This window comes from Cherax quadricarinatus, chromosome 6 (assembly GCF_038502225.1).
Source record: "Cherax quadricarinatus isolate ZL_2023a chromosome 6, ASM3850222v1, whole genome shotgun sequence".
Classification (NCBI taxonomy): domain Eukaryota; kingdom Metazoa; phylum Arthropoda; class Malacostraca; order Decapoda; family Parastacidae; genus Cherax; species Cherax quadricarinatus.
Genome location: NC_091297.1, coordinates 31,241,710 through 31,258,488, shown reverse-complemented (window position 1 = coordinate 31,258,488; position 16,779 = coordinate 31,241,710). Strand labels below are relative to the sequence as shown.

At 40.2% G+C, this 16,779-nt stretch overlaps 1 protein-coding gene across 2 annotated transcripts in view; it reads left to right on the top strand.

Moving 5' to 3' along the window:
• The window catches only part of LOC128694280 (serine/threonine-protein kinase MAK), a 77,263-nt gene that overhangs the window by 59,456 nt on the left and 1,028 nt on the right, over positions 1–16,779 (top strand). Inside the window, exons 5-9 of one of the 2 annotated variants that reach the window (XM_070081245.1) lie at positions 3,874–4,045; positions 4,438–4,613; positions 7,464–7,565; positions 7,893–8,329; positions 11,346–11,517. In XM_070081245.1, the coding sequence (XP_069937346.1) occupies positions 3,874–4,045; positions 4,438–4,613; positions 7,464–7,565; positions 7,893–8,329; positions 11,346–11,517 (1,059 nt within the window). The remainder of the gene's footprint in view (positions 1–3,873; positions 4,046–4,437; positions 4,614–7,463; positions 7,566–7,892; positions 8,330–11,345; positions 11,518–16,779) is intronic. The other variant, XM_070081253.1, reaches the window with a different exon arrangement.

Genomic DNA, 16,779 nt, shown 5'->3' with positions numbered 1-16,779 from the left:
TCAAGGACGAACTGGGGTAGGTGTCGCAGCCCTTCCCATTTGGGTACTTGGAAGGCAGTCCTGCAGGAAGAGTAAGGTGGAGTGAGTGAAGATTTTATATATATATATATATATATATTTATATATATATATATATATATATATATATATATATATATATATATATATATATATATATATATATATATATATATATATATATATATATATGTATAGGGAAGTACCACCTCTATAGCTGGAATGGGGACCCTCATCCTCAGAGAAGACAATAAACGTACCTCAGAGAAAACTCAAGGTTCTCCCCGGAGCTGTTTGAATATTTTCTTCTCCTACCACCCCCTACATATTTTTTATTCTATGTGAGCATTTATTAATAAACAAAATACATTTACAGGAAAAAACATAAACATGAATACAATGGCACAATGTATCAAAGATGATGAATTTCCTCCAGCTCCTCCGAGGCTGGACGTGAGCCAAGTATGCAGCAAGCATTTCCCATCTGGATGGCGACGCTGAGGCGCTGGAACATGAAAGTGGCTGCCCTTGGGTCCCTGGTGGTGTCGATGAGTCTGGAACCCAATTCTTTAAGGAAACGTGTGGCATTTTTTCCCCATGATCCCAAGGTCTCTGATCCCACTGGGACAAATTGATACTGTTGGCTAATGTCCCTGTACTTGCTGATCTTGTACTCCTCCCTGTGGTCAGCAGCTCCTCCCTGTCGCCCCACACTGTGATGGATATAGGTGTCAGCCAGTGTGGACACACAGGTATAGTCCCATGCTAAGAGCTTGCCATTCTTCCAAGGATAGATGGTGATCCCGTCGGGGCGGTTTGCTGGGTTGTGGGTATTGTTTGCTGCAAGTGATCGTGGCTCCCTCTCGGCAGGGCATCCAGCTGTAGCAAGGGTTCTCTTAATGATGTCGTTGACCTCATTGTGTCTTGCATGCCAGCCCTTGGTTTTGGAACAGTTAAGACCATGTAGACCGTATTGGTCTGCTTGCACTTCGCCGCAAATACACATATATTCTGTGTGAACTGGGGCAGCAAGGCGCAGAGCCACTGCAATACGGAGGGTCTTAGGGTCGAGTCGCGTTCCCATTGCCGATATGGGAACTGTTTGGAGGAAGTCCCCGGAGTGATGTGCACTCACAGCCTGGAGACGGGCAATCTCCCTGTCTGATGTTGCAGCCCTGAGCATGTTGGCAAGCACCTTTTCAGCAATTGGGCTATCCCAGCTTGACTGTTTGTGAGCCAGTGCTGCACTAGGGTTTGGTGCTGGAGCAGCAAGAGTCTCCCATTCGGTGATGGCACTGACATAGCTAGGGTCTTCTATTCCTGCTGAGTCACTGAGGGTGTCAGGAAGAATTTGTCTTATCAACTCGTTTGATGCAATGGAAGAGGATAGGAAAGCTGGTAGAGCAATCTGGGAGGATCTGCGTACTCCTAGCCCTCCAAGCCTGACCGGAAGTGAGGCTTGCAACCACTGTCCATCGTCAAGGGAAAGATTCAATACACTCTCTAGCATGGCCTTCAGGAGAGAGTCATATTCCTTGAGTTTTGGACTGCTGAAGGCTGGGGAGCATCTCAGAAAATAGGTAAGTTTTGGGGTTGACAGGCACCTGGTGAGTAGGTAGAAGGCATCATGTGTGTCAATGTCTTTCATCCTGCTTTCCATCGTCCGGAGGTCTGAGACTTTTTTTCCTACGATCAGATCGATGGCATTGGACCCAAGAGGAGCACCGAGGAGAGTGCTATTGGCTGGATCAATGGCTCGTGCTCCTGGTAAAACGGTACTAATATTCTGGATGATCTGTTGATTGGTAGAAACTATTTCACATTTGGTGGGGTTTAAAGAAAGGCCCAGGCTTTCTCCCATGTCTTTAATTTTACTGATGTCCTCCAGGAGAGATTCTGTTGTGCCAGCTAGGGTACCGTCGTCCAGGAACCAGATATTGAGCTCGCTGGAGAGTGCCTCCGTGACTTCCTTGATGACCAAACAAAATAGAAAGGGGGCGAGAGGGTCCCCCTGTTGCACGCCCTCACACGAGTCAATTTCATGGTCCCCAAACAATAGTTTGGAAGTCACACTATAACACGATTCTATGAAGGGATAAAGGGAAGGAAAGTTTCTATAAACTGCTTGGAGAGCAGCATCCCTTCTGACTGAGTTGAAAGCATTGGCAAAGTCCAATTTGACCAAGGCTTTTTCATAGGATATGTTTTTGATATATACTCGTGCTGCGTGGGCAGCTGCTTCACAGCCCTGTTGAACGCCGAAACCGAGCTGAGTTGGTTTCAGCATTGCAGCAGCCTCTTGACTCACCCTTCTTACTGCAGCCTTGGCGACTAGGCGCCGAAGGGTGTTACCCACTGCAATGGGCCTGATTCCCCCATCCTTTTTCCGGAGGGCACACAATGAGGCACCAAAGAAAAAGGGTCTGATGGCCTCTGGGACACCGCCAGCCAGGCACAGGTTGGAAAATTTGGTGAGTTCAGACAGCAGCCTCTCTGAAAACTCACCATATATATATATATATATATATATATATATATATATATATTTATTTATATATTTATATATATATATATATATATATATATATATATATATATATATATATATATTATTATCACACTGGCCGATTCCCACCAAGGCAGGGTGGCCCGAAAAAGAAAAAAATTCACCATCATTCACTCCATCACTGTCTTGCCAGAAGGGTGCTTTACACTACAGTTTTTAAACTGCAACATTAACACTCCTCCTTCAGAGTGCAGGCACTGTACTTCCCATCTCCAGGACTCAAGTCCGGCCTGCCGGTTTCCCTGAACCCCTTCATAAATGTTACTTTGCTCACACTCCAACAGCACGTCAAGTATTAAAAACCATTTGTCTCCATTCACTCCTATCAAACACGCTCACGCATGCCTGCTGGAAGTCCAAGCCCCTCGCACACAAAACCTCCTTTACCCCCTCCCTCCAACCTTTCCTAGGCCGACCCCTACCCCGCCTTCCTTCCACTACAGACTGATACACTCTTGAAGTCATTCTGTTTCGCTCCATTCTCTCTACATGTCCGAACCACCTCAACAACCCTTCCTCAGCCCTCTGGACAACAGTTTTGGTAATCCCGCACCTCCTCCTAACTTCCAAACTACGAATTCCCTGCATTATATTCACACCACACATTGCCCTCAGACATGACATCTCCACTGCCTCCAGCCTTCTCCTCGCTGCAACATTCATCACCCATGCTTCACACCCATATAAGAGCGTTGGTAAAACTATACTCTCATACATTCCCCTCCTTGCCTCCAAAGACAAAGTTCTTTGTCTCCACAGACTCCTAAGTGCACCACTCACCCTTTTCCCCTCATCAATTCTATGATTCACCTCATCTTTCATAGACCCATCCGCTGACACGTCCACTCCCAAATATCTGAATACATTCACCTCCTCCATACTCTATCCCTCCAATCTGATATCCAATCTTTCATCACCTAATCTTTTTGTTATCCTCATAACCTTACTCTTTCCTGTATTCACTTATATATACAGAGAGAGAGGGGATGGGAAGGATAGGTAGCGACTCTGTATAACAGTTGTTAGGGCTAACAGGTTCAGCCAGGTGCTGCCTTAACGTTGTTTACGTCTTAACGCTTCACTTCCTTCAGTAGTGTGAATCTTACCAACTTTGTGATTGTTTCTACGATTACCCTAAAAAAAAAAAACTTTCACACTAATATAAAACTGATCCTTGTAGAAAAATTGGAACATGTCAAAATAAGGCATTATATGCCGCCTCGAAGTCTATTTCTGACACTGGTTTTCAGTTTCTTTTCAGAGAAGTTAACTGTTTTCCCCTCACACAGGTATCGGGCACCTGAGGTATTACTGCGATCCAACACCTACAGTAGTCCCATCGATATTTGGGCCATGGGAGCCATCATGGCTGAAATATACACGTTCAGGCCGCTTTTCCCTGGTTCCTCTGAGATTGATCAGATTTTCAAAATCTGCTCAGTGATCGGTACTCCTGACAAGGTAGGAATGGATTATTATTGTTATTATTATTATTATTATTATTATTATTATTATTATTATTATTATTATTATCATCATCATCATCATCATCATATTCATGGAGAATTGCTAAACCCATGTGGTTTATTCATCGCCTGGGGAATGGAAAGTAATTACGTTTGATCCAAGGAAGGAAAGCTTAATTGCTTGACTTACAAACTTATCGCCATCATCAAGGCAGCCTCTAAAAGGACACTTTCTTTTATAAGTACAGTATATAACTGGTAACTTAACCTTTAATTTAAGAAGTCTGTCTTAAACACACTGAAAATAATTTAATATAATTCACAGCAATGCAACTATACATTTACCTTCATTATACTCCAGCTGACAAATATTTATGTCCCTGGCAGCGTGACTGGTCAGAGGGCTACTCCCTGGCGCAACAGATGAACTTCAAGTTCCCTCAGTTCTCGGCCACACCTCTGGCCAGCCTCATTCCCAACGCTTCTCCCGATGCTATACAGCTGATGACCGAGATGCTACGATGGAACCCAGCACGCAGACCCAACGCTCAGCAGTGTCTCAGGTGAGCGTTGGTCTCCTGGTTAGGTGTTTCAGGTGAGAACAGAACACCTAGTTAGGTGTTTCAAGTGAGAACAAGGCATTTAGTTAGGTGTTTCAGGCGAGAAAAGGGCACCTAGTTAGGTGTTTCAGGTGAGAACAAGGCACCTAGTTAGGTGTTTCAGATGAGAACAGGGCACCTAGTTAGGTGTTTCAGGTGAGAACAAGGCACCAAGTTAGGTGTTTCAGATGAGAACAGGGCACCTAGTTAGGTGTTTCAGGTGATAACAAGGCACCAAGTTAGGTGTTTCAGATGAGAACAGGGCACCTAGTTAGGTGTTTCAGGTGATAACAAGGCACCTAGTTACGTATTTGGGGTGAGAACAGGGCACCTGTTTAGATGGGACACGAATAGTGTATAATACCGACAAAATGAAAAATTAGACAAATGTACAAAATCTGGGTAACTTAAAGATACCCATATGTTGTACGTGTGTGTAATTCATCTTAAAGATACCCAGATATAGCACATGTGTCTAATTCTTTAACCCGGTTAGGTTTAGTAGGTGAGCATAGGTAACTTAGTTAGGTGTCTCAGGTGAGAACAGGTAACTTAATTAGTTGTCTTAGGTGAGCATAGGTCGCCTAAGGCGGTGTCAAGTGACCGCAGTTCACCTGAAAGAATAAAAAAAATAATATATATATATATATATATATATATATATATATATATATATATATATATATATATATATATATATATATATATATATATATATATATATATATATATATATATATATTTACTTATACAAGAGGAGGGGCGGGGCCGGGAACAGTAGAAGAGGAAGTTCAAATCGGGCCAAAACGTCGCCATAAGTTTTATTTTCCTATATTTCGAATATCAGATGACGTTTCACTTCAAAGGAAGGTATCACCAGTAAAGGACTGGTTGACACTCATTTCCCATTCAAAGATGAGTCGACGAGCGGGTAAAAAGTGACTTGGTTGCAGTACAAACCATCTGTTGCTGCATCATTAATGTTTATTTCTACAAGCACATAATACAACTTATACAAACCAAATCTGACATTAATTACGTACTACATAGAAAGTCACTTGTTCTGCAGAGCATTTCGTGAAAATTAGGTGAGTTTTGTCCCAGGATGCGACCCACACCAGTCGACTAACACTCAGGTACCCACTTACTGCTAGGTGAACAGGGACAGCAGGTGCCTTATGGAAACACGCCCCAATATTTTCACCCATACCCGGGATCGAACCACGGACCTCAATGTGTGAGTTGAGTGAACTAGCAACAGAGCTTAGATTATGGCTTATATTCAGTGAGTTCATTATCCCTGTTCCTGTTCTTGGTGAATTTTCATTGTCTTCACGTAGCTTTCGATACTTTACTTACAAACTCTTGCGAGTAATTTGAATAGTATCAGGCAGTGACCATTTCCAAATCTTTGTCAATAATACCTAGAATTTGCTGCACTTTCTTCATCTTGTGCATCAATGCAGCGATTTTGTTACACAGTTAAGGTATATTTCACGATATAATATAATAATATTGTGATATAAAATCAGAAGTCACGAAATGTAGCAACTGTAGAGTCATTTCTTACTTTATTTAGCGTCAGGATTAAGTAATTCTTCAGTTTCATTATATGTCTTCAACAAAAATTTAATACTCACTCGTAAGTGGTTGTGGTAGTGTGAATATTAATATAAAAGTTATTTATGTTAATGTATGTGTTGATGGGTCACCTGAGTGCGCAACTGTCTTACTGTTGATGGGTCACCTGAGTGCACAACTGTCTTACTGTTGATGGGTCACCTGAGTGCACAACTGTCTTACTGTTGATGGGTCACCTGAGTGCACAACTGTCTTACTGTTGATGGGTCACCTGAGTGCGCAACTGTCTTACTGTTGATGGGTCACCTGAGTGCACAACTGTCTTACTGTTGATGGGTCACCTGAGTGCGCAACTGTCTTACTGTTGATGGGTCACCTGAGTGCACAACTGTCTTACTGTTGATGGGTCACCTGAGTGCACAACTGTCTTACTGTTGATGGGTCACCTGAGTGCACAACTGTCTTACTGTTGATGGGTCACCTGAGTGCGCAACTGTCTTACTGTTGATGGGTCACCTGAGTGCGCAACTGTCTAACTTTTGTAGATGAATGGCTCAGAGAACCGACACGTTGATAAATTAGACACATGTGCAACTCTTGGGTATCTTTATTAAGGAAACGTTTCGCCACACAGTGGCTTCATCAGTCCATACAAAGGAGAAGCTTGAAGAGGAGGAGAATGAGGTAATCAGTCCCTCAACCTTGAATCGATGTGGTCAGTCCATCAATCTTGAATAGAATACGGTATATGAGCAGAGAAGCAGCTTATAAACCGTAGGCAGGAGAGGTGCAGCAGACGTAGGTGATGTCACATTTGTCCAATGTGGAAGTAGGTCGTGCCCAAGCCTGTCAGACACTGCAACTTCTTGGGATCTTAATACCTGGGAATTCTTCGCTTGCCTAACCCTTGGGCACGACCTACTTCCACATTGGACAAATGTGACACCACCTACGTCTGCTGCACCTCTCCTGCCTACGGTTTATAAGCTGCTTCTCTGCTCATATACCGTATTCTATTCAAGATTGATGGACTGACCACATCGACTCAAGGTTGAGGGACTGATTACCTCATTCTTCTCCTCTTCAAGCTTCTCCTTTGTATGGACTGATGAAGCCACTGTGTGGCGAAACGTTTCCTTAATAAAGATACCCAAGAGTTGCACATGTGTCTAATTTGTCTTACTGTTGATGGGTTACCTGAGTGCGCAACTAACCGTCGCCATATCTCCTCAGATTCCCTTTCTTCAAGGACTTCAAGGTAGATGCCAACACCTTGTCATATTCCATGAGTAAGGTGCGGATCAGCGAACCTATCTCCCAGGATGATGCTAACGCGTAAGTGTAATATTAAGTCTTGTTTTCAGCAGCGCCGTTACTGATATATTGATAGTTAAAATATCCGTACTGAGGTATGCCAATTTACAGAAATTTAACCATAACGTTACAGAGTTTTATGAAATGAAAAGAAAGTATTATAAGTTTTGACTATCTGGGCTGCCTTTAAAGCTTTAGTATGTGAATTTTAGTTTTGGTGCAAAATTGACGTTGACAAATTTTGCAGTTTCATTTCTCTGCCTTCTTGGGATAGGGAACATCTTCAAATGCTCCAAACTATAATGTAAATTCTTTATATTGATGCCTTATGTCTCTTGGTTCTTCCAGAGGCGGAAGTAAGAACGACATCGGCGCCATCCTAGTAGGCGGAGCCGGCGGCATGCGAGGAGGTGGGAAACCCATCAACAAAATGTCTGGTGTTAATGATAACAGAATGCAGAATGGATACTTGCACCGCACTAAGATCAACCTTGACCTCGACTCTGGCACGAGAAGCTACGACCTGGCTCCCCCAAATCCCACTCAACCATTGCGGCCCCCCGGGCGCCGCCTGGGAGGGGTCGAGCCTTCCTTGAACAATATACGAACCAGAGGAAATCAACCTAAAACCTTTATACCCAGTGGGTTCGACACGAATACTAAAAACATTGAAGAAAATAACTTATTGCCAAACACCAAGCATTGGTCATCAATACGCGACCCACCTAACGACAACAAATATACAGAATTTGAAGAAAATAAAACTAATAGTTTTGGGAACTTGAGTAAGTAAAGGGGCACTGAGGACCTGTGGTCCATGGAAGACTAAGACGGGGGTGAAGGTGGGAAGGAGACACTTCAAGTAATTTGTTATCGTTCATTGATCTCTCTGGCTTCTACACATCTACCAAGTTTGAAACAAAACTTCAGCATCAGCTGAAGAATTTGTAAGCACTCGTTCTGCTTTTATTAACAAATGATAGAGTGTATATAAGAGCATTGATGGTACAGATGCAGGCTACTTGTAGCGTCTCCAGTATGTAGATGTATGATCGGTATCATATCTCTTACATGTCTTATGTACATATGTCCGTCCAGCTGGTCTAGTAGTTGCTAAAAGCACTTACTTCCTCATAGCTTGCAACGTAGCCTAATTTATTAATTATTTTACTTCGTATGAGTATTTAGCAATTAACTTCTCGAGTAATTATTTGTCATACAAACAGGAAATGTAATTTACAATACACAGTGTGACTTATTTTTGTCAGTCCTCTGCTTTATATTTGTGTGTGTTTATTTACAAATAATTTGATATGCTTCTCTCTGTCGTTTATGACACAGGAAAATCATTCATGATTCAGTCACAGTCCTATTACAATTCCATTTTCTCGACATCATTATAATTAAAGAAAGCCACTAATTTATATTCTTACAGTGATGTGGCGTTTACTATATGTAAGTTCAAAAAAAGTTACTAATTTCATATATTGAGAAAAGTGTAATCTTTCGTCTCTGGTTTCCTCGTACAAAGGATATGATAATGGTTTATTACTGATCAATAGAGATAAATTATAATGATTAAAAACACGTAGAAATACAATAGCATATCTTTTACTTAAAGTCGATTGTAATATACTATATATCCCGGGCGTACTGCAAAAGAACTACTGTACGAATTTCACCAATGAACTTTTATCGAAATAGTTGTGAAACGACAGGTTGAAGAGTAAGACACCAGTGCAACAGTTGGGTATCTTTACTGTTGACTGCTACATCCTTGATATTTTACCACCTCACCTTCGACAGAGTAAGGACTCCATTCTTATCATTCTTGCCGGGTCACCCCATGGAGAAGACCAGGGCCGGGACCCATTCTGGCGAACCTACCTGTACCTACATCCTTCTGCTTCACATAGTTCCAGACTATGGAGCTGAACACTTCTCCAGGCTGAGGGACTGACCACCTCAAAAACTATTTCTGCGTCCAGTTTAGTGTCCTCTGTATTTGACTGAAGAAGCCTACTGTGTGGCCAAAACATTTCAGCCAATATTAAAGATATCCAACTTTACACAAGTGTCTTACTCATAAGTTTTAGTGCAGCATATTGTGCGTTACATCACGTCTAAATTAAATTAAATTATGGGATTTTAGCATTTGAATTAACTTGTAACAAATATGAAACAAAATAAAGACTTTACCAAAATATAAAAAATGATATAAGTGAATGGAAGTAAATATATTCTCTCCTGGATAAGAACGGTTTGTTATAAATGGCCTGGCAAATGAAAATTGATGATTCCTCTGGATAAAATAATATAAAATATGGAACTATAGGAATATCGAGATCTGTTAGAAAAAACTGAAGGACGTTATTATACGAGAATTAAGAGTAATATTAACAATGGATTTACGTTTTTTTCCATTGACTTAAGTGACGTCCAGCACTCGCAAAGCCTCGCGCCCTGGTAAATAACTCCATACTAAATACTCTTATTTTTTTGCACTGTCTTAGCTGACCTTGACCAGTTAGTAACCTTCATGTAGATGGTAACAGAGGAAAGCAGCAGCTGTGAGTTTTTCATAACGTGTTAATGTGAACTTCGTGCCATGGTCGAGGTGTTGCTATGACTCACGGCCGAAATAGTGTTTGCTCGGCTTTGTGATAAGGTTAAGTTTATGCCGTATATGTGTTGAGAGGAAGGCCTGGCCTTTGTTGTGACTTTTGCAAGGTCTGAGTGGTATTTTTGTTTCAAGAAACTCACAGACACGATTGCCACAGGTTATGCCATCGGACTGACGTGTTGTTGTTTATAAGACTTACTAAACACAAACTCGTGTTTTTTTTTTTTTTTTTTAGCAAAAAGTAACTGCACTCGATTATTATTTACTGTTGTGTTCACTTATTTATGTTGTGATCAGTGTCAAACCCCAGACGTAAATGTGGATGCAGCACAGAGAGTATTGTTATTGTTACATGTAAACATTGATCCTCCTGAGTGTGTTACTTGTTACATGTAAACATTGATCCTCCTGAGTGTGTTACTTGTTACATGTAAACATTGATCCTCCTGAGTGTGTTACTTGTTACGTGTAAACATTGATCCTCCTGAGTGTGTTACTTGTTACGTGTAAACATTGATCCTCCTGAGTGTGTTACTTGTTACGTGTAAACATTGATCCTCCTGAGTGTGTTACTTGTTACGTGTAAACATTGATCCTCCTGAGTGTGTTACTTGTTACGTGTAAACATTGATCCTCCTGAGTGTGTTACTTGTTACATGTAAACATTGATCCTCCTGAGTGTGTTACTTGTTACATTTAAACATTGATCCTCCTGAGTGTTACTTGTTACATGTAAACATTGATCCTCCTGAGTGTGTTACTTGTTACATGTAAACATTGATCCTCCTGAGTGTTACTTGTTACATGTAAACATTGATCCTCCTGAGTGTTACTTGTTACATGTAAACATTGATCCTCCTGAGTGTTACTTGTTTCTCATTGTTTACAAGCATGTGGTTTTTCTCACGTTTTCTTTCATACTATTTATTCGCATGTTTTATTTAAAAATTTACACTTTCACATAAGCATTATTCAGAAAATATCTAACCTGAATTTTAGCTATAATATTAGTTGCTAGTTGGAAACTCATTTGTTTATAACGTGAATATACTGAAATAATAATTTAATGGAAGTTTTCAAAGATATGAATTCACTTCATAAAAAAAAGCAATATTAATATACCCTATACTACTTTGAGGTGTATCTGAGGTGAGTAGTAAGACAAATATTGTCTTCAGGAGCAGTGAGTCGCAGCATGCCTGGGTCACTAGTGTCAGTACAGGCTGGTGCTGGTGGTAACATGAGGACTCAGTCGTTCCCTAACAATGCCAACGCTCTCAACTCATCCTTTGCAGGACGCTCCAATAGTGCCAACGCTAATGTTCATGGAAGGACCAACTGGGCAGCCAAGTGAGTGGGGAATGTGAGGTTGGAATAGCATCAACGGGAAAGAAATAGGTGCTGTTGTCAACCTGAAGTACGCTACTCCAGCACTTATTGATTAGTAAATTAATAACATGATGCTTTATAGGACAGAAAATATTTTACATTTTTATCAAATATATATTATTTCAAATTTTCTGTGCTGCTTCATTGCAGTCCAATGTCTAGAAATTAATTCTCTAAATTTGTACTTACTCTGTATATCTTACTTCTCCATATTCACCTTTAGCTTCCATCTTTTACAAGTTTCCCAGCTGCTCCATCAAGCACTCCTGCTTCTGTGCTAAATCTCTCAGTCACTTAGTCATTAGGCCGCAGCAACTCCGGCAACTCTCATTATGTACATGATACACTATGAGGTCATACCTCTTTTTAACTACAGCATTCACTTCCTTTACAACCTTATCTATTAACCATGGTGACATGACACATTATTAACCATGGTGACATGACACATTATTAACCATGGTGACATGACACATTATTAACCATGGTGACATGACACATTATTAACCATGGTGACATGACACATTATTAACCATGGTGACATGACACATTATTAACCATGGTGACATGACACATTATTAACCATGGTGACATGACACATTATTAACCATGGTGACATGACACATTATTAACCATGGTGACATGACACATTATTAACCTTGGTGACATGACACATTATTAACCATGGTGACATGACACATTATTAACCATGTTGACATGACACATTATTAACCTTGGTGACATGACACATTATTAACCATGGTGACATGACACATTATTAACCATGGTGACATGACACATTATTAACCATGGTGACATGACACATTATTAACCATGGTGACATGACACATTATTAACCCTGGTGACATGACACATTATTAACCATGGTGACATGACACATTATTAACCATGGTGACATGACACATTATTAACCATGGTGACATGACACATTATTAACCATGGTGACATGACACATTATTAACCATGGTGACATGACACATTATTAACCTTGGTGACATGACACATTATTAACCATGGTGACATGGCACATTATTAACCATGGTGACATGACACATTATTAACCTTGGTGACATGACACATTATTAACCATGGTGACATGACACATTATTAACCATGGTGACATGACACATTATTAACCTTGGTGACATGACACATTATTAACCATGGTGACATGACACATTATTAACCATGGTGACATGACACATTATTAACCATGGTGACATGACACATTATTAACCATGGTGACATGACACATTATTAACCATGGTGACATGACACATTATTAACCATGGTGACATGACACATTATTAACCATGGTGACATGACACATTATTAACCATGGTGACATGACACATTATTAACCATGGTGACATGACACATTATTAACCATGGTGACATGACACATCTCAAAGGCCCATTTTTATTTGAGAATATTTTCCTTCTTCCTTCATATACTAAGCTGAGTTTCACTCATACAGGCTCTTCACTGCTTGCACCAATTGACAACACTTCATACATTCTGCAACATTAGCAACATTGCACTTCTATCCACCTCATCGTATGTTTTCTCCGAATCCATAAATATAACAAACAGCTCCTTGTCCCTGTCTAGGTACTGCTCACTCGTATGATAAACTGTAAAACGTGATTAACAAATTACGGTACCTAACTAACGCCACCTTTATCCCCTACACCCTTCAAGGGAGGTTCCCTGACGTTGGTGAGGGGCTCTTGATTTAGGGAATGGGATCTGTGCTCCAGTTCCCTGAATTGAGCCTGAATACCATCCATCCCTTTCCCCCCCACACATGTGCTGTATAACCCTACGGATTTAGCGCTCCCCCATGATTATAATATATATAATAATTATCCCCTACAGACGTGTTTCTCTGTCTTACCTGATATGGTTATGATGAGAATTCAACCATAGATTTTTCGTGGTGTACTGAAGACTAATATCATCCTTCGTATCTTACACTCGCTTGTCACTTTTTGATGTTTTCTGTGGCAGTTATTGGGTATTGTTCTTTCACACAGTAAGCAAAGCTTTATCTCTTGCTTTCAGAATTTCATTCGTAATCCCAGACATTTCCACTTTTGGGTTACTGTCTAACTCACTTCATTTATACTTGCATGCGGCTCTTCCCTTCCCATATAAAATTCCATTCCTCCCTGCTATGATTTTTTTTTTTTGCCCTGATTTTTGTATATTAGGTGGCACAAAAATCAGTTGCTGTGAACATGATATTTCACCTGAGTTACTACCCAGTAATATATGAATTAAAGAGGGGGAAATATTCATAACCCAATAATTATGTGGTTAAAACATCTATTTACATTATTCAAAACACTAAACTTATGAAGTATATAATTATGGTTATTGTTTGGCTTCATTAATGGATGTAAAAAAAAAACCATGTTAACCCCATGTTAAATATCGTTTCCACAGGTACCTCGCTTAACTGTTTATACGCAGGTAGTATAATAATGTGTATCGTAAGTGTATCACTCACAGTAACTTTGATTGTATCTACCACTGGCACTCTAAGTGTGCCACTCTCACAATAATCTTAATTCTACTTACCACTGGTCCTTTAAGTACGCCACTCACTGGAACCTTAGCTTTCACTACCACTGGCACCTTCAGTGTGCCACTCACAAGAATATTAATCTGTTTTGTCACTGGCACATTCAGTGCCGCTCTCACAGGAGCCTAAACTCTCACTACCACTGGCACTTACAGAAACCGTCATCATCACAAGTGCCTCAGTTTATTCTCGTTATCATTATGCACCTGATGTGTGTGTGTCACTGTCACGGATACTTCAAGTACCTGCCACTTTCACATGTACCACCAAGTTAGTGTTAATATCACACAGGTGTGAAGTAAAACCTGCGTCCCTCCATAAAACTCTTCGTCCCATACTCATAAACTCACAAGAGAAACTTATTATTAAACCTTGTAAATACTACGTTATCATATCTCACAAAAATATATAATAGCTACAGTGGTGTGCTCATCTGAATAACACTAACACTAGAATATATTATAGACAAAATTAGCTGATTGTTTATTAATAAAAAGCAAAGAGCAAAAAAATAACAAAATCCTTAACATAGACCTTGGTCGTGGGTGACTCTCGAATCAACGACCCATCCAGGAACAGACTTACCCAAGCACACTGTATTCTTCACAGAAATAGAGAGCCCTCTACTCTAAAGAGTATATGAGCTTACTTTCATGTTGTTCCTACTAACGTTGTATATATGTTATCCTGATTGTTACTACACAGCTATACACTCTCATGGCATATACTGAATTTACCTATACAGAATACATCTTCAGTCTCGTAGTCGACTCTGTATTAAGCGTACCACTTGGCTTGTAATTCCCTATATTCACTAGGTGTCCAACAACCGAGTGAATGACGGTCTTACTACCACACAAATTTACATTGTCTCGCGATACATATACTATTTAGTCTAAAGATACACAAACTGCAGAAAATAAACTGTATAGGTGAGGTCTATACACAACATCAGCCCCACGCACTTGGAATAAACTTTAATGGTTGAACACCGAATCGAATCGCCTTATGCTGACCTAATCTATGGACAGCTTTATGTTTTCCTATTGTGTGCATTATCCCTGGGTCTGATTGCCCTCTCCATCCTGCCCGTGGCTTATGTGTGAGGAAGCTTCGGAAATTGCGCTTCCGTTTATGACTAAGCCACGAGACAAGGATCTGGGCTGTCATAATTATTATTATAATCAAAACTAAGCGTTAAACCCACTAGGGCCATACAGTGGGCTGACATAGAGAGTTTGCCCTGTATATAAGTTTATTCTTCGAGAGAACGTTTCACCTATGTAAATAATTTATTAAAGAACTTTAAAAATCAGCACTTTCTGATGACATGTAGTTTCCAGCTGCCATTGGCCAACTCTTCAAGAACTAAAAGAGTTTCTCTGGATGTGATATTATAAGCTTGGGCAAATGGACACGAATCATTCACGTCTAGCTACCTCACCCTATTTTGTGGACCATTTAAGCGCATCTCAATGTATTTATGTATGATATACCGCCTGACTCTTAATACTTGATTTAATTCCTCAAACGGTGTATATATCAACAACAATATCCAGAAGAAAAATATATAACTGTACGTATAGTATATATAGCCTGGCTTGAACAAGAGTTTCCAGAGCAGTCACCCCAAGAAAGAGTCATTAATGTGAGCATCCCGAATGTACGTCATTATCACAGACACCTCAAATGTACGTTATTGTCACAGACACCTCAATTGTACGTTACTATCACAGACACCTCAAATGTACTTCACTATCACAGACACCTCAAATATACGTCACTATCGCAGACACCTCAAATATACGCCACTATCATAGACATCTCAAATGTACGTCACTGTCACAGACATCTCAAATGTACGTCACTATCACAGACACCTCAAATATACGTCACTATCAAAGACACCTCAAATGTACGTCACTGTCACAGATACCTCAAATATACTTCACTATCACAGACATCTCAAATACATGTCACTTTCACAGACACCTCAAATATACGTCACTATCACAGACACCTCACATGTACGTCACTATCACAGACACCTCACATGTACGTCACTATCCCAGACACCTCAAATATACGTCACTATCACAGACACCTCACATGTACGTCACTATCACAGACACCTCACATGTACGTCACTATCACAGACACCTCAAATATACGTCACTATCACAGACACCTCACATGTACGTCACTATCACAGACACCTCAAATATACGTCACTATCACAGACACCTCAAATACACGTCACTATCAGAGACACCTCAAAAGCTGGATGAACTAGTGTACGAGAATATTGGGGAAGCTGCAACACACCAACACGGAGCTGAACATTATCCCACTAAAACTTGGGTTTGCTGAGGCTCGAGTCTTTACCTTCGTACCTTCATTGTTGCTAGTATTATCAACTCAGGTAAATGAGGAAAGAGACAAATGCAAAACCTGGTGTTTAATTCTTCATCACGCATTGCATAATTTGTGGCTTTGTGTTGTGCCTTTTGTATTAATAAATTTAAGTACATTTTTATTGTACGGCTCACAGAAATAAACGATATTATTATTATTATTATTATTATTATTATTATTATTATTATTATTATTATTA